At 46.2% G+C, this 17,662-nt stretch overlaps 1 protein-coding gene and 1 long non-coding RNA gene across 5 annotated transcripts in view; both read left to right on the top strand.

Annotated features, from left to right (window-relative positions):
- LOC143694674 (uncharacterized) overlaps positions 1-17,662 on the top strand; it is a 164,861-nt gene that overhangs the window by 114,754 nt on the left and 32,445 nt on the right. The gene's annotated exons all lie outside the window — the stretch shown is intronic.
- The window catches only part of LRRC7 (leucine rich repeat containing 7), a 108,553-nt gene that overhangs the window by 58,446 nt on the left and 32,445 nt on the right, over positions 1-17,662 (top strand). For all 4 annotated transcript variants that reach the window (XM_077182660.1, XM_077182662.1, XM_054638597.2 and 1 more), the window contains exons 7-13: positions 1,169-1,232; positions 4,647-4,721; positions 5,202-5,346; positions 6,180-6,252; positions 9,063-9,192; positions 10,206-10,321; positions 15,781-15,850. In XM_077182660.1, coding sequence (XP_077038775.1) covers positions 1,169-1,232; positions 4,647-4,721; positions 5,202-5,346; positions 6,180-6,252; positions 9,063-9,192; positions 10,206-10,321; positions 15,781-15,850 — 673 coding nt within the window. The remainder of the gene's footprint in view (positions 1-1,168; positions 1,233-4,646; positions 4,722-5,201; positions 5,347-6,179; positions 6,253-9,062; positions 9,193-10,205; positions 10,322-15,780; positions 15,851-17,662) is intronic.

Below are 17,662 nucleotides of genomic sequence, written 5' to 3'. Positions count from 1 at the left end.
AGATATATTGTATGGATAATGTATAATGTGTGTAATAATGAAAATATTCGTTATTATAATATCTGGTGATACATTTCAGTGGAGTTTGTTTCCCTGGTTTTGTGGGGTTTATTTCCCTGTTTCTGTGGAGTTTATTTTCCTGGTTTTGTGGGGTTTATTTCCTGTTTCTGTGGAGTTTATTTCCTGTTTCTGAGGAGTTTATTTCCCTATGTCCAAGGATTTTATTCCCTGTTTCTCTGGGGTTTATTTCCTGTTCCTGTGGACTTTATTCTTGGGTTTTTTTGGAGTTTATTTCCCTGTTTTAACAGAGGAAAAGTGGCATTTTCTGGCAATAAAACAGCAGCAGTGCTCTCAGCACAGCCAGGCTGAAACGCTGAGCCAGGGCTGTGCTTTTCAGCCACAGCCTTTCAACAATAATCACTTCTACCTCTGGTACAAATTGCAGAGATAAAATGGTTGATATTTTAGATCACAGTAATTAAGGCTATGCTAATTTTTTGATTAGGATCTGATTACCTCAGGAGGCCTCTGAACTGCCTGTTGCAGTTCATGCTAAATGATTTAATTATTTTTATCCTCTTTTTTCACTGTGCCCCCCAAACCCAGTGTGGTGTTTGGTCCACTTTGGTCTGTCAGGGCTTAAGGAGAAATTCTGCCCTTGGGATAAAACCCTGCTCCAGTTTTGTTCATGGAAACAAAGGCAAAAAAATTGATTTATTAACTTTGAACTTGATCAAATCTGAACCTCAGAGCAGGGGACCTGGATCATGAGTCCAAATACTTTCTAGTGGTTTGTAAAAAACCACAGCAAATGCATAAATCTCTCTCAAAAAGCCACTATATATCATTTCAATCACTTATTGATATAACATGGGGCACTTTCCCTGGGCAAACACACAAAAATCTACCAAGGTTTTGTTTATTTTTGTATGAAAACAACTGTTGCTGGCTTTTGAGTTCCATGACCTCAGTCAATGTCTCAAGGATGGAATATATTATTGAAATTTCCATCAGCATCAAACTGGTGCAATTCTTTTATTTGCCATCAGAGTATCAATGCAGCTTTATTTTCCCACTAAAATATTTTCCTTTCTTTTTATCCCCCCAAAACCCGACTGATGTTTTGCCAGTTAAAATCTCATTTTGAGTCTTTGCCCACCTGTTCCAGGTCAATGCACAAACTGACTCAGCTGGAGAGGCTCGATCTGGGCAATAATGAGTTCTCTGAGCTGGTAAGAAATGCTCCAGTTTTTAAGGGGAAACCTGGGGGGTTTGGGTGCTCTGTCCATGGGGAATTAAACTTTTACTGGAGGGGCTTTGTGGGATCATGGCCTTGGGCAAGGGACTCATTTCCCTCCAACCCAAGCCAGTCTGGCATTCTGCAATTCCAGCAGAGGTCAATTCTGAACCTCATAGGGAATTTCTGCCCATAGCTCATCCCTAAAACCAGAATTAATTTCCCTGAGATTGAAACATTTTGGGAATTTTCCCTGTTGTCAGCACAGGAAGTGAGAGATGCTGTTCCTTGGGAGCCATGGAAGAGCAGGATCAGGGATTACAGCCCTACAAGGGAATAGTTCCTGTAGCTTTAGTTAAAACTGAGATAATTCCACTCCAAACAAACCCTGAAATGTCACCTGGTGCTACAAAGCTGTAGCAAAGTCTCTACATCTGTTTCATGGAGCAGCTCCCACCCTGTTCCAGGCTGCTCATTTATTCCATGCAGGAGGAAAGAGAGGATTTAACTCCGATTTTTAATTAAAATCTCCAACGTGGATAAACAGAGAGAAATTTTCGGAAGAGCTGCTTGGAATGTTAATTGTAGGAATTAAATCCTGGCCGAGCTCAGAGCCTCTCTTCTGGGGGTGGCTTGGGTTTGTGGTGTTTGAAAGGAACTGGACAATATTCCACACATTTCCATGGCAGCCCAGTGAGCCCACGAGGGACAGATCAGGAGAGAGGTGGTCCCATCCTCCTGTTAGGGCCAGAATTCCCAAGTTTACTCATTTTTCAGCCAAAATGCAGGAACTGGAATCAAATTGCAGGAGGCAAATGGGCCAAGAGGCCAAGGCACAGTGGGAATGTGCAGGAATGTCACAGGAAAACTGGTGCTAGTTATACTCACACCTGGAAAAAAAGGATTAAAAGGTCCTGTATTCATGGATTCTGAAACTCTGACTTGGGTTTTCATAGAAATTTCCTTTTTAGTGGAGAGAGGTGAGTTGGTGGGTGTGGGAGAGCCTGATTTCTTTGGTGTCCTGGGAGTGTTGTGGCCCTTTCCTTGGGGCTGGATTACTCTGTGCCCTTATTGATGGAGCCACTGCCAAAATGAGCTTCTGTCCATTCTCTGCTCTGCTCTGCTCTGCTCTGCTCACCCACCCTGCTGGGATCAGGGTTCCCAGATCCAGGGAGAGCTGTGCACCCCTGGAATGCCAGTCTGGCTCCCTGAGGAGCAGCGGCACCCAAGCTGCCATCAAGGAAGGGAAGGGAAGGGGCAGCTCCTGTCACTCCAGGAGCAGCAAACCCCAGAGTCTGGCACCTCCCTGGCTCATTCTGGGGAGCCAGACCTGGGGCAGGAGGAGGAGGAGGAGCAGAGCTGTGCCTGGAGCAGGGCAAGGCTGGAGGCAGCAGCTTTGCCAGGTTTGCTCCAGAGGCCCAGGGGAGTCTGCAGGCAGCAGCAAGGCTTGGGGGAAATTCAGGAGGGGAATAGGGAGGGAAGGAAAAGGAAAAGGAAAAGGAAAAGGAAAAGGAAAAGGAAAAGGAAAAGGAAAAGGAAAAGGAAAAGGAAAAGGAAAAGGAATGGAATGGAATGGAATAGAATAGAATAGAATAGAATAGAATAGAATAGAATAGAATAGAATAGAATAGAATAGAATAGAATTAGAATAGAATGTGACTTCCTCAAAAATTCCTGTGAGTCTTCCATTCAGACTCGATCCCAGGAAGCTTTTCTGTATGGAGAGGGTGGTCAGAGCCTGGGACAGGCTCCTGGAAAGGGATGTTTGGACAATTCCCTGAATAATATCCTTTAAAGTTTGGTCAGACTGAGTTGGTCGGGGAGCTGGACTGGGTGGTCAATGTGAAACCCTTCCAGTTGGTTCCCTTCTGTTCCTGTTCCTATTCCTGTTCCTATCCCTATTCTATTCCTGCTGCTATTCCATTCTATTATATTTCATTCCACTCCTTTTCCCATTCCTTTTCTGTCCTATTCCCATTCCCATTCCACTCTATTCCAATTGTAGCAACCTCTGTGGAAAATGAGAACGTTCCCCAAAGAGCCCCAAACCAAAGCATTCCTAACACAGACAAACAAGGTTTTAATGGCACTTTGATACCAGCCCATCCACGAGATCCTGTCAGGATCATGGTGTGCCACAATGGGGAATATTCCATGGTGCTCCACATTAATGGGAAATTCCATCATCCTGGGGAATCACAATCCAAGGAATTCCCCATCAGAGTGTGCTCTGCACAGGCCAGGAACAGGCCTTGAAGAAAGGTGTCTGCTAATAAAAGGGATTGAAAAGCAAATTAAAGTTGAGAGGGGAAATTATGATTATCCATAATGACCTCAGCCCGTGAACACTCCAGAGGGATAAAGAAACATTAATCAGCCCAGGAACAAATAGTATCAAATGCCCATTAATCAATTCAGCCTGGAAATGAGAAGTGGTTTTAATCATCGAAGGACAGCAGAATTTCAATGGAATTAACAGAGGCAAAATAAATCATCTTTAAAATGCTCACCACTAGTTTTTAATAGGAGCTCATTAGGTGGAGGTGTGGAAACAAGGGGTGAGTTCTCCTGTTCATCAGCTTTGTTCTTACCTGCTGAGGCATCAGCAGCTTCTCCCACCATTCCCTGGGCAATCAGGGAAAATCAGATTCCTTCTGGGAATGGCAGCATTCCAAACCAGACCCACGGGGTAACTCCAGGTCTCTCTTGGGGTCTGGAGGTCCATTTGCTTCTGCCTGTGTTGGAACCATTCCAGGGCAATTGTTCTGCTCCCAAAGGCTGGGAATGGAATATTTAATGGAATATTTCATGGAACATTTAATAACAGGTTCTGGCAGGCTTTGGAAAAAAATCTTTACAACCTGGGAGGGCAAATTCCAAGTGCTGGTTTGCTGAGGAAAGTGTTTAGTGGGAAAGGAAAACACTGCTGAGGAAACCTGGGAATATTGGTGGCCTGCATTTGTAATTCTGGGATTTCTCAGCTGTGAGGAGTGATTTGGGGAATTGCCTTTTTTACCTCCTCTCACTGATACCCTGAAAAGAATAAAACAGACGAAAGTTTGATTCTGCAATTCCAGGTTTTATCGGTGCCCATTTTCTCCTGTGCATTCTGACTCCTGCCTGTGCCAACTGCAGGTGTTAAATCTCCCCAGGATGTTTCCTTTGGGCTCATTTCTTTTGCAAAAGGCTCTTAAATTTTACAAGTTTTGATAAAGAGCAGCAGTGGTTAAATTACACCAAGGGAATGTTCTCTTCTTGTCCTTGAACACCTGGAAGGCTGAGGTGGGGTACAAAAACCAAAGGGAAGTGAAGAGGGAAGCTTTGTTTTCTTAAGAAAATGTTGATTTTTATTTAACTAAAGACACATTGCTTTACTTAGCTCCCCATAACTGTTTACTCTTTTCCTCAGCCTGAGGTTCTTGAACAAATCCAGAATCTGAAGGAGCTGTGGATGGACAATAATTCCTTGCAAGTGCTACCTGGGGTATGGACATTTATTTTAGGGAATTATTGGGTGATTTAGTGATTCCCCTGTTTGCCTGGCAGGGAACAGCTGCCTGTTCATTTCCTTGGGTGGGTGCAGAGAGTCAGTAATTAATTAATTCATTAATTAAGATAAAAGTTTGGGGATGGTTCAACACAGAAAAGCTCCACCTGCCTGGTGGAAGGTGGGAATTGGGAATATCCCTTGGACCTGTGTCCAGATGGAGGAGCACCTCAGCTGCATGCCCTGGAATGCCAAATCCCAGCAGATTTAATGAATTTGGAGCACATTAATTAACCTGGGGGGGGTTAATTTTGTTCCTTTGAGGCTGAGCCCACCCCGGCCCTGCCGCGGGGAGAGCAGCGATCCAAAGGGTGCTGAGATAACTCCAGATCAGCTGGATTTGTGTGTTTGTCTCTAATTAACTCTCTAATTAACAGCTCTGTCTGCTCAAGTAACTCTGTCTCACGTGCTATTAAGTCTATAGGGAAGTTAAAACAGCTCGTGTACCTGGATGTGTCCAAAAACAGGATCGAGACGGTCGACCTGGACATCTCGGGCTGTGAGGGGCTGGAGGATCTCCTCCTCTCCTCCAACATGCTGCAGCAGCTGCCAGATTCCATAGGTGAGGAGAGATCTGGCATTCCTCTCCATTTGACAGATTTTTTTTAATTTTTTTTTTTTTTTTTTTTTAATTTTATTCATTTTTGGAATTACGGGATTTTCTAATCATGGAGCAAGGCCTGCCATTAAATCCCAAAGGAGGCAGAAAATGGTGTCTGGACAGTCCCATTTTGTAAAGTCAGGAGCAGAATTCCCTGGTTGGAAGGAATTGGTCCACCTGGTTTGCTGTTTTGAGGAAAAGAAGCCAAGAAGGACAGAACTAATTTCATTTAAATGTAAAAATCAGTCTGAGAGTGATGATGGGATTGCTGCTCGTTCACAGTGGGAAAAGGAAATAAAAAGGAAATAATTCGAACTATGAATTTTCTTTTTATTTTGAGAGTTTTACATGCATGGAATTCTTGATTATTTAGGATCTGTGGAAGTTCTGGGAGCTGGGTGGCTGTAGGGACATCCCTCTGTCCACTGGAATATTTCCGTTCAGTTCTGAGCCCTTTTCCCTTTCCCTTTAAACACAGAACTGCAAAATTCCTCAATTTTAAATCAATTTACTCAGATTCCAACATGGATTGGTAATTAATGTAGCTAGTTATTGACACTCTTACTGTGTGTCTTCTCCTCCTGTTTTCCATCTTGTTGTTCCTCTCCCCATCAATCCCAGGATTTTTGTTCCACGGCCCAGATTGGTTTTCAGAGGGCATTTAGCAGGAATAAACCCATTTGGGATTGTACTCCCTAAAATCCAGAGCAGAGCTGTTCAGGGTTGCAAACCATTGCTTGTGGGGTTCCAGGAGATCTCCATGGGAGCTCTTCATCCATCATTTCTTCCTGCAGGATTGTTGAAGAGACTGACAACCCTGAAAGTGGATGACAACCAGCTCACCATCCTGCCCAATGCCATTGGAAAGTGAGTCCAAGTTTCAACCCTTTTTAATTCAAATACCTTTTCCCTTCTGCTCAAGGAGTGTGGGCTTTCAAATAGAAAAGAAGACAAATATACTTTGAATTATGAAATAATTTCCAACCCCCAGGCTGTAACATTTTAATTTGGAGCATCACTTTTAGTCCTGGGGATTTTTCAGTGCAAGGGGGAAGAAGGTAAAATATATCCAATTTTCCAAGAGGAAAACCAAAGGTTTTGGGTGTGAATCAATTTGGATGAGCAGAGAAGTGAAAGCAGAAGAATTTGGGGGAAATCCATCTGTTGCCATGGCAACAGCCAGGGCTTGGAGCTCACAAGGATCTGTGGCCTCACAGGGATGGAGAGCTCCTAAAATACGGCAGAAACCTCTGTGGGAAAGCCAGGAGGATTCCAGGGGCTGAGATCATGGGAAGCAGAATTCCCATGGTGTGGGGTCTCACATGGCTCTGCCTCCTTCTGCTGGGGGCTGCAGCTTGGTGGCTTCCAAAATCCTCCACAATGACCCCATCCCACCTCCCACCATCCCAGGCTGCTCCAAGCCCTGGCCCTGGCCTGCTTCAAGAAGAATTTAGCTTGTTGTGATGCCATTTGGGAAAAATAATCCACATTTGTGACCTATTCCAGCTGCAGCCACTGAAAGCCCAGGCTGGCTCATCCTTGGAGTGTTTTGGGGTTATGGGATTTTCATGGAGAGCATTAAAGGCTGGTGATGGGAATCACTGAAGGACAAATCTTTGCTCCCCAAATCTCTGTGGAGCAGCAAATTCTCATCCAAGTGAAAGCTCAGAAGGCTCCAAGATCTCCTGGATGCTGCAAAAAGATGGATTTAAATCCAGCTTCAGCAATTCTGGGAGTCAGGATCTGAAGCCTTTTAAACCTTTTTTGTTTATTGCTGAAGCAAAATGCCCTTTTGTAACCCGGTATCTCCTCAGTGTTTGTCAGGGAGCTTTATTTACATTTCCAAAGGCACAGCCACTGCTATGAAGTGGAATTGCAGAGCAGCTGGGGTCACCTGGGGTCTCCACCTTGTGCTGGAGCCCCTGGCTGTGCTTTTCCAGGGGAAAATTCCCTCTCCTCTGACGAGGGCAGAGTGTCCCACATCACAGGGAACTCAGCTCTCTGACCCATCCCTTTGGATGGACTTTTGCCAGGTCTCTTTCTCCAAATTTCCAGTGGTGGAACCCCCTCAGATGCTGTCCCTGTCACCCAGGGATGGGCAGTGTCAGGAGGGAGCATTCCCTCTGGGATTGCTCCATGAGAGCTCTCTGTGCTGGCTCCATTTCCATTTCCAGTGGAAATGCTGGGCAGTTCCACCCTCATTGCTGGGATTTCTCTTCAAAGGTCCAGCCCAAGGTGGCTGCCAGAGCTCCCAGTAGGCCTGGCTTAAGCAAACATCCCACACAAGACCTGGGGTTCCCTTAATTCCCTGATGCAGCCACAGGCTGGAGATGTTCCCTGTGGGATCTGGGTGGGTGGGATGGTGCCAGGGGGGATTTGGGACCCCCAGCTGGGCCTGGGGCAGTGTTTGGGTCCAGTCTGTGCCAGAGTAGATTTGTATTCCCAGGTTTTAGCAGGATCTGGAGTGGAAGAACCAGAGGGAATGGAGGTGGAAGAGCTGAGATCAGTGAGGAGGAGGAGGAGGAGGAGGACAGGGAGGGCACAGCTGAAGCTGTGGCTGCCCCATCCCTGGAAGTGTCCAAGGCTTCCCAGGGAAGCAATTACAGGGAAGTTCTGAGGGTTCCTTGGGAGGAACAGCAATCTCTGCTTTCATTTGGCATCAAATCTGAAGGCTGAAAGAACTTTTTCATTAAGAAACTGAAATAAAGGTGAATTAGATAAAGAGTGAAGACCCAATCCTGCAGCTGAGACTCCTGTGAATCCTGAACAATTCAGTCTGTGGAAGGTGTGGTCACAGCTAAACTTCTTAACAGATCCTCCAAAATATTTGGGAAAAAAACAGAGAATCCTCTGACAAGTCCCTAAGGCAGTGGACAGGGAGATGGGAGATTTTAGGAAGAAATAATTGGCTGTTATTTACCCTTATTCTGATCAAAGCACTTGAGAGTAAGAGGTGGAATGTGAGGAGCAAAGGGGGAGAGGAGCTGGGTGGTGGCACTTGTGGTGTTCACACAACTTTCACTTGAAGGATTTTAATTTGCAGTCTTGTTTTAGAAGAAAATTAGGAAATATTTCCTCTGAATATTTTAATATATGTCTATAACCTGTATATTTAATATGTATACTGGTATATCTCCCTCTTTAATGTGCAGTACATCCATATATTCCCATTTGAATATATTCCCAGGCCCCCATCCGTGGTGTCTGGTGACCCAGATCCCAGACCTTCAACCTTAAACCTGTTACTTGGGTTAACAAACATTAAATTCTTGGTTCCATGACCTCGGTTGCCCTGACCTCTGTCTGAAGCCCTTGGAATTCTTCCTCAATATCCTCAATATCCCAGAAAATCGGAATGGTAGCATGGGCAATCCAAACAGCCTTAAAGTGGGTTCCAAAAATCCCGTGGTCATAGACTCCTGCCAGGGAAATCATGGAATGCTTTGGGTTGGGATGGCCTCAAAGCCCATCCAGTGCCACCAGGGACACCTTGCACTGCCACAGGCTGCTCCAGCCTGGCCTGGGACACTTCCAGGGATCCGGGGCAGCCCCAGCAGATCTCCCCTGGCTGTTCCCTCTCGGGGCTGGTGGAGCCGGTGAAGCTCCCAGAGCTTTGGGGTTGTTAATTTGGGGATGCAGTCCCTGCAGGGCCGCTAACGAGGGGTTTGCCATTCCAGCCTGTCCCTGCTGGAGGAATTTGACTGCAGCTGCAACGAGCTGGAGTCGCTGCCCTCCACCATCGGGTACCTGCACAACCTGCGCACCCTGGCCGTGGACGAGAACTTCCTCCCGGAGCTGCCCAGAGAAGTGAGAGCTGCTCCAGGCCCCATTCCCGGCTGGGATGTCCCCTGGGAGCCACCATCCCACACCTGGGATGTGCCCTGGGAGCCACCATCCCACACCTCGGATGTGCCCTGGGAGCCACCATCCCACACCTGGGATGTGCCCTGGGAGCCACCATCCCACACCTGGGATGTGCCCTGGAAGCCACCATTCCATCCCATCCCACCCCATCCCACCCCATCCCATCCCATCCCATCCCATCCCATCCCATCCCATCCCATCCCATCCCTGGGATGTCCCCTGGAAGACACCATCCCATTCCATCCCACCCCATCCTATCCCATCCCATCCCATTCCTGAGATGTCCCATGGAGCCACATCCATCCCATCCCATCCCTGGGATGTCCCACAGGATCCACCATCCCATCCCATCCCATCCCATTCCATCCCACCCCATCCCATCCCATCCCATCCCATCCCATCCCATCCCATCCCATCCCATTACAATCCATCCCATCCCATCCCATCCCATCCCTGGGATATCCCACAGGATCCACCATCCCATCCCATCCCATCCCATCCCATCCCATCCCATCCTATCCCATCCCATCCCATCTCATCCCATCCAATCCATCCCATCCCATCCCATCCCATCCCAATCCATCCCATCCCATCCCATCCCATCCCATCCCATCCCATCCCATCCATCCCTGGGATGTCCCCTGGGATCCCCCATCCCACCCCTGCCCCCACAGACGGATTCCAGCTGCTGGTGGAATTGTCTGGGTGTGCAAGAGGCGCTCAGTGCTCAGACTGAGCAGTAAATCCATGGAAAGTTGGGAATATCCCTGTGAGGAGCCCCAGGCGCTCCCTGAGGTTCCTGCCAGCAGGAAAACGTCGTTTTCTGGTTGAATTTTGGATTTCCTGCCTTTCGTGGCCTTCAGTAAAACCCAATTTTGGCACCTCCCGACACTAAAAGGGATAATAAGCATTCCCAGATTTGGGGTTCTATCACTTGGGCTTTTCCATTCCCACAGATTGGGAGCTGTAAGAACGTGACTGTGATGTCCCTGCGCTCCAACAAACTGGAATTTCTGCCTGATGAGATTGGCCAGATGCAGAAGCTGAGGGTGTTAAATCTGAGTGATAACAGGTACAGTTCACTGCACTTTATTTTTGGCCTATTTAAGATTTTTTTTTTAATTTAAACTTTTCCTTTTAGGTCTTTATAAAGATACATTTCTCTAAAATATATTTTAAAATTAAAAAATATCTTTAGAATTGTAGTTTAAAAGTAGTATCATTGTCATTTAATTTATTTAAGCTATAAGGAAAGAATCTTGGTTGTTTTTTCTTTATCTTTGTGGTTTGGTCTCAGCTCCTTTGACATCCAAGGGAAAACTTCAAGAAAACTGAGTAAGGCCAAAATCTGGATCTTGGTGTGTTTTAATAGCTTCAAACCCATTTCTTTCTTTTATCTCCTGCTGTTTCCATGCAAAAAAAAAAAAAAGAGATATTGTCTATAGGTTTGTAATATTTAATGATTTAAAAGCTGATACCCAGGGAACCAGGAAACAAAAATTAGTTATCTTGCATCCACTGAAATCCAAGGAACATTTTTCATTTCCTTCAGCAGAGTTTTTGGTTTTTTTTTTTTGTCAAACCCCAGATTCATTTTTCCTTATGCACAGGACTGTGCTTAGATGAGGAACAAAATGCTTCAAATGAGCTGTTCCTGATCCCTGTCCTGTGCTGCCACAGGCACATGGAAAGTCTGAATTTCCTTGGGATTTACCTGTGTGGATGTGCCAGGAATGTGGTGATTTGCAGCATCAGCACAGCTTTGCTGGGTAGTGCAAGATGTGGGGGGTGAATTCCATTTTCTCTCCAGGACTCGCCATCCACACTCAGCAAAAATCAGGGAAGGATTTCCCAGCCCAGTCTCATTGCTGAGATTCAGGTTGAACATAAAAATGTAAATTACATAAAGCCATGGAGAACCCCCTGGAATATTGTTTAAAATTCCCTCATTTAGTTCCATTCTGTCCTGCATTGCAATTCCGGGGCACAAATTCCGTCCCATCCCAAATCCAGTGGATTTCCAGGGACTGGTCCCTCCTCTGCCCCGTGGGGACACAGAGGAGGGGACATGGGGCAGAGGACAGTGCTGATCCAGGATTTCCTGGGAGTCAGGAATGCAGGGAGCCCTCCCTGGCACGTCAAACCACCCTGAGCAGGGTCACTGCCCCCCTTTTCCAACCTGGAATCCTGCCGGGAGTCTGAGCTGGGGGAGCAGGAAACTATTGGGAGGATTTTTCCCTTTTTTGGGGGATTTTTCCCTTTTTTTCCCCCAGTGATTTTCCTGCTGGCCCCAGGGCCATCACTGGTGTGCAGGGACTGGCTCAGGTGCTGAGGTGGGGCAGGGGCAGGCAGGGCTCCCCCCGTTCCTGAGTTCCAGCAGAATTCCAGCTCCCTCCCCAGCTGGGAGGGGATTGGGATTTCCACTGAGGAGGAAGGGGATCATGGGACCAGCATCCCAGTGGTGTGGAGTGGGATGTGGTGATCCTTGGGGTGGGATGTGGTGCTTGTTCCATGGGGTGGGATGTGGTGTTCCATGGGGTGTTCCATGGGGTGGAATGTGATATTCCATGGGGTGGGATTTGGTGTTTTTTCCATGGGGTGGGATTTGGTGTTTGTTCCATGGGGTGGGATGTGGTGTTTGCTCCATGGGATGGAATGTGATGTTCCATGGGGTGTTCCATGGTGTGGAATGTGGTATTCCATGGGATGGAATGTGGTGTTCCATGGGATGGAATGTGGTATTCCATGAGGTGGGATGTGGTGTTACATGGGGTGGGATGTGATGTTCCATGGGGTGTTCCATGGGATGGAATGTGGTGTTCCAAGGGATGGAATGTGGTGTTCCATGGGGTGGGACGTGGTGTTTGTTCCATGGGATGGGATGTGGTATTCCATGGGATGGGATGTGGTATTCCATGGGGTGGGATGTGGTGTTCCATGGGATGGAATGTGGTGTTCCATGGGATGGGATGTGATGTTCCATGGGGTGGGATGTGGTGTTTGTTCCATGCGCTGAGATGTGGCGGCTGTGCCCTTCCCCTCAGTGGTGTCTCAGTGACCCAGATCCCAGACCTTCTACCCTTAAACCTGGCTGAGTTGTCTTTAAACCTGGTGGAATCGTCTCCTCTACTTTTCTGAAGTGGTTTGGGAAGTGAATTTTTCCAAACCTTTCCTCCTTTGTGGCTCTCAGCTCCGGCTGAGTTTGAACGTGTCCCTGCTGAGATGTTGGGATAATTCTTTTGCCATGGTGCTTCCCACCTTCATGAAAACTAAGAAGTTCTGACATTCTGCACCAAAGAGTTTGGATTAAGTCCAGATACCTTCTTAAGGTTGGATTTTTAGTGATTTTTTTTTACTTTCTGTGGTCCCAGCTTCACTTTCATCACCATTCCAGCAATCCCTGTTGCTCCTTTGGATGAGCTCACACATCCACACCAAAGAGAGCTGGGGCTCCCCTTCCTGCTGGAACATTCCTGTGTTCCCACAGCAGTTCTGGCCCTCTGCTCTTCTCTGGATCTGGCAGAGGAGGGAGATCCCAGGAGCTCTTTCCCTGGGGCCCTTGGAAGAAGGGACACATTTTGCTCAGGGGAATCAGTGTCTGAGTCCCTCTCTGGTGCATTTTGGATCAGAGTTGATGGGAATCCCAGATTCCATTCTGCTCAGGGGAATCAGTGTCTGAGTCCCCCTCTGGTGCATTTTGGATCTCTGCTCTTTGCCACTACAGACCTTCACTCTGTTCCATGTCTTCTCCTCATCCCTGGATGTTGGGAGTTGCTGATCTTTGAGTTTCAGGATTTCCTTCAAGCTCCCATGTTGGAATTCCACTCAACCCAAGGCAATGCCTCCAGCTTTCCTTCCCCATGCCACGCCCTCTAAGATGTGTCCAAACTTCTCATCTCCACACCTGGGAGTCCTCTCTCCTTTCTCTTCCCATCTCCAAACCTTTCCAAAGGGAACTTTTCCAGGATTCTCTTGGCTGTGCCCAGCAGAGCCAGCAGGGTTTGGATCTGGATCCAGGAGGTGCCTGTGGTGAGGTGTTTGTGCAGGAGCAGCTCTGCGGAAGCTCTGGCAGCTCCAGCTCATCCTGAATTTCTCCCAGGGGCGGCTGCTCAGCCTCAGGCTCTCGTGGGAGTCTGGAAATCCCAAATTCCTTGCCAGTAACCAGTGTCCCTGTCCATGGGTAGCCACAAACACCTTGTCTCCCATCTGCTTCTCCTCTCTCCTCAGAGTCCTTCCAGGTCTGAGCCCTGTGATTGAGAGGTAGAATTGTTAGAAAAGTCCCTTTGGGCTTCACTTCCCACAGAGCCTCGGTTACTGGTAAGTGACCTTTCTTTTAGTTCCAGATTGTTCTTAAAGAGCTGAGAGAGCCCCCACTTCCTGCTCTTGAAAGGACTGAGAGAAACCCCCCTTTCTGTTCCTAAAAGGACTGAGAGAAACCCCCTTTCTATTCTTAAAGGACTGAGAGAATCCTTCATTTCTGTTCCTAAAGGGGCTGACAGAACCCCCCATTTCTATTCCTAAAAGGACTGAGAGAAACCCCCTTTCTATTCTTAAAGGGCTGTGAGAACCTCCCATTTCTGCTCCTAAAGAGGCTGAGAGAACTCCCTCTTTCTGTCCTAAAAGAGCTGAGAGAATCCCCCCATTTGATCTTAAAGGGCTGAGTGAATTCCCCCTTCCTGTTCCTAAAAGAGCCAAGAGAATCCCCCTCTTCCTGTTCCTAAAAGGGCTGAGAGAACCTCCCCTTCCTGCTCCTACAACAGCTGAGTGAATTCCCCTTTTCTGTCCTAGAAGAGCTGAGAGAATCCCTCCTTTCTGTCTGTGCTTCACTCCCACAGAAGCCAGAAGAGCTCCCCAGACCTCACCATTCATCCCCACAAATTCCATTCCCTGTGTCCTTCCCTCCTCCTGGTCAGGAATTAGGATTTAGTCAGGGTGTTTGCACGTGCAGATGAAAAATTTTTCCTGCGCTCCACAATTTAAAAACAAACAAAACAAAAATTGTGTTAGAAAAAGAGGCTGGGGATTGGCTTGGATGGAAATGTTCAAAGCCCAGCAATGATTTTGGGTGCTCCCTGTCTTTGAGCTCGAATTTGAGGTTTTTTCTTTCAAAGGCTTTAAAATCAGGCCTTGTTTGACGTTTAAAAGTTGTATCCAGGCGTCTTGGCACAGCAAATGAAAGAAGCAGAGTTCTGTGACTTGGTTGGGAATGGAACTGGAAAATCAGCATGGAATGGTCTTGTCCCACATGATTCCAAGGGCTGGGGCCAGTTCTTCTCCCTGTGATTCCCAGCTCTCCACCCAAGCTCCCTGAAGCATCCCAGTGCCCTCCCAGAGACACTTTTCAGCCTAGTCCTGACTTTTGTGTTCCATTCTGAGGTGCCCGGAAATGTGGGAATCACTTCTGTGGATGATTAACTCAGGGTCTGAGTCTGGCACAAAAGGGCTTCTCCTCCTCCTGGTTTTTCCCAAATCTCATTTTAGGATTTGGTTTTTCCAGTGCTCCTTTGGTCACTCCCAGAAGCTGGGAGAGCCTCAGTGCATGGCTGGGCCAGGCCAAGTGCTGGGAAGGAGCAGGGTTAGGTGGGAAATGGGGAAGGAATTCTTGGATGTGAGGGTGGGGAGGCCCTGGAATGGAATTCCCAGATTTGCCGTGGCTGCTCCATCCCTGGGAGTGCCCAAGGCCAGGTTGGAGCAGCCTGGGATGGTGGAAGGTGTCAATGGGATGGGATGGGATGGGATGGGATGGGATGGGATGGGATGGGATACGATGGGATGGGATGGGATGGGATGGGATGGGATGGGATGGGATGGGATGGGATGGGATGGGATGGGATTTGAGGTCTCTCCCAGCCCAAACCACCCTGCATTCCATGCCTCTATAAAAACAGCCTATTGAGTAGGAGTTATGGGAAAAAATTCAATGAAGATTCTACAAATATCCTGCCATCCATTCCCATTCCCACTCCCAGATCCCTTTTAGGAAACTGTGTTTAAATGTCTCGTTAAAATGCTGATTTTTTTTTTCCTGCTCCATTTAATTTTGTCATTTAGGTTCACTATGAATATTTATATTATTTTAATCTTTGTTCTGACATTCCAACAAAAATGAATTTTCCATCATCTTGGAATATTTCTGTTCCAAACCTCCAGTGTCCAATAAAGGGAGCTCTGTGAGTGACTCTGAGGTTCCTCTAAACCTCCCTGGGACCAAGATTTTTTTCTTTTTTCTGTCCAATATGTGTAATTTTATTACACTATAACCAAAGGAAAATATCAGTCTCTGTCAATAGCAAAGGATGTGGTGTCAGCAGTTCTACTTCCCAAACAGAACTCTTAATATGGAATATTAATCAGGTTAATAATAATAATAGGAATAACAATAACAGGAACACTGATAAAATATTGCATTTTAGTAAAATTGATTTTAAAAGCAGTGAAATTTTAGCTATTTCAGTGTGATAAACATGCTGCATACAAATATTTCAATTTGGAAATGAAGGGTTCACCTTGTCCCAATATTCTCCTTTACAGACTGAAGAATTTGCCCTTCACTTTTACCAAACTCAAAGAACTGGCAGCATTGTGGCTTTCTGACAACCAGGTAATGCCTTTCAATATTCCCATTTTCCTTAGGAAAGGGGCTGTCAGTGAACCTTGTCACTCAATTCAAGATTTAGAAGAATTTCGCAAGGGTTTGCTCCCAGCCCAGCTGTAGATTTCCATGTCCAGCCATAAATCCTGCTGGGTGTCATTTTTTACCATGGAAAAATCACTTTTGCAGGATTTATTTTACCAGGATCAGCTGCTGCTTCCTTACCAAAATAGTAAATAAAGGGCAAAAGTAGCATGGGAGTATTTTTGAAGTAGAAATTCAAGATGTTGGTCCCCAAACTCATTATCCTGTTCCCACCCTGTGCTCCATCTGCTCCTCTACCCTTGGCTTCCTCTTCCCTTTTCCCACCCATTCTCCCATCCCCTCACATTTTCAGCTCCACTGCAGTCAGGGAGAGTTCAAACAAGTCAAAGCTGCATAAGGACTCTGGGTCTTGCTTTGGAGAAAACTCATTTTTCTGCGCCTTTGAAATCTGAGGGAGCCCTTCTTTGTTCCAGGACTCTGGTTTACAGCAGATATTCTTTGGGATTCTATTTTAAACTGAATTATGCAACAGGAACCCTGAGAAATGCAACGGTTCCAGCAGCAGCTGAGCCCTAAAATAAGTCTGAAATGTACATTTACTTTTAGAGCCAAGCCAAAAATGTGAAAACTGAAGGAGGGAGGAGTAATAGAAAATTATGATTAAATTTTAATGTGTTAAATGAGGATTCTTGGGGCTTTTGCTTTTAAAAATTTGCATTTTAAAAAATAACATTGCCTGGCTGTGCAGCCCAGGCACAGAACACCCCCAGCCCTTTAAATATACAACATTTTCCAGCATTTTGACTTTCCTGTGGCTCAGCAAGGATTGATCTCCACTCTCTGGGCTGTGACAGTCACTCCCGGATCAGAGTGACTTTGGGTAGAGCAAAACCATGATCAAACATCCGCAGCTGCACTCAAATCCAGCAGGAATTCCCAGGGAACGCTCCTTGGGAATTCTGCTGTGCCCTGCACCAGGTTTACTCTCAGGTGAACTGTCAGCCACTGGCATTTATTCCTCATGGTTAATTAACTCTTCATTAGGCCTGGCTTGAAAGGCATCCCCAGGTGTGTTGAAGCGGGCAGTGCCAGGTGTGCTCCCCGATCCCTTTCCCCTGGAGCAGCGGGCAGGAGTGCCCGTGTCCCCATGGCTGGGAATGCCAGGAATTGCAGGGAGGGCGCAGGAGGCTCCGCTCTCCTCCGGCCCACAGGGAGGCTGAAATTCCTGCAGAGCAGCCTGGGGTTCCCTGGGCAGGGGAGCTGGACCTGCCCAGCTGCCAGCAGTTCATGGATGGGTTCCCATTCTGGTGGTGGTGGTGGTGTTATTAATAATATTGTTGTTGTTGTTATCCTATTATTGTTGTTATTGTTGTTGATGTTATTGTTATAATTTATTGTTGTTGTTGTTATTATTGCTATTATCATTATCCCATTATTATCACATTATTATTGTTGTTGGGGTTTTTTTGTTATTATTGTTGATATTATTATTGTTGTTATCATTATCCCATTATTATTGTTGTTGTTATTTTCACGTTGTTATTATTATCAGTAGTAATAATAATAATAATTTTGGCTGTTCTGGTTGTTCTGGCTGTTCTTGTTGTTGTTATTATTGTTATTATTCTTATTATTGATTATACTATTATTGTTATTATTATTACTACCATTATCATTATCCCGTTATTATTGTTGTTGTTACCTCGTTATTATTATTATTATTATTATTATTATTATTGTTATTATTATTATTATTATTATTATTATTATTATTAT

The sequence above is a fragment of the Agelaius phoeniceus genome, chromosome 8 (assembly GCF_051311805.1).
Source record: "Agelaius phoeniceus isolate bAgePho1 chromosome 8, bAgePho1.hap1, whole genome shotgun sequence".
NCBI classification, from domain to species: domain Eukaryota; kingdom Metazoa; phylum Chordata; class Aves; order Passeriformes; family Icteridae; genus Agelaius; species Agelaius phoeniceus.
This window is presented reverse-complemented; position numbering and strand designations above follow the sequence as displayed.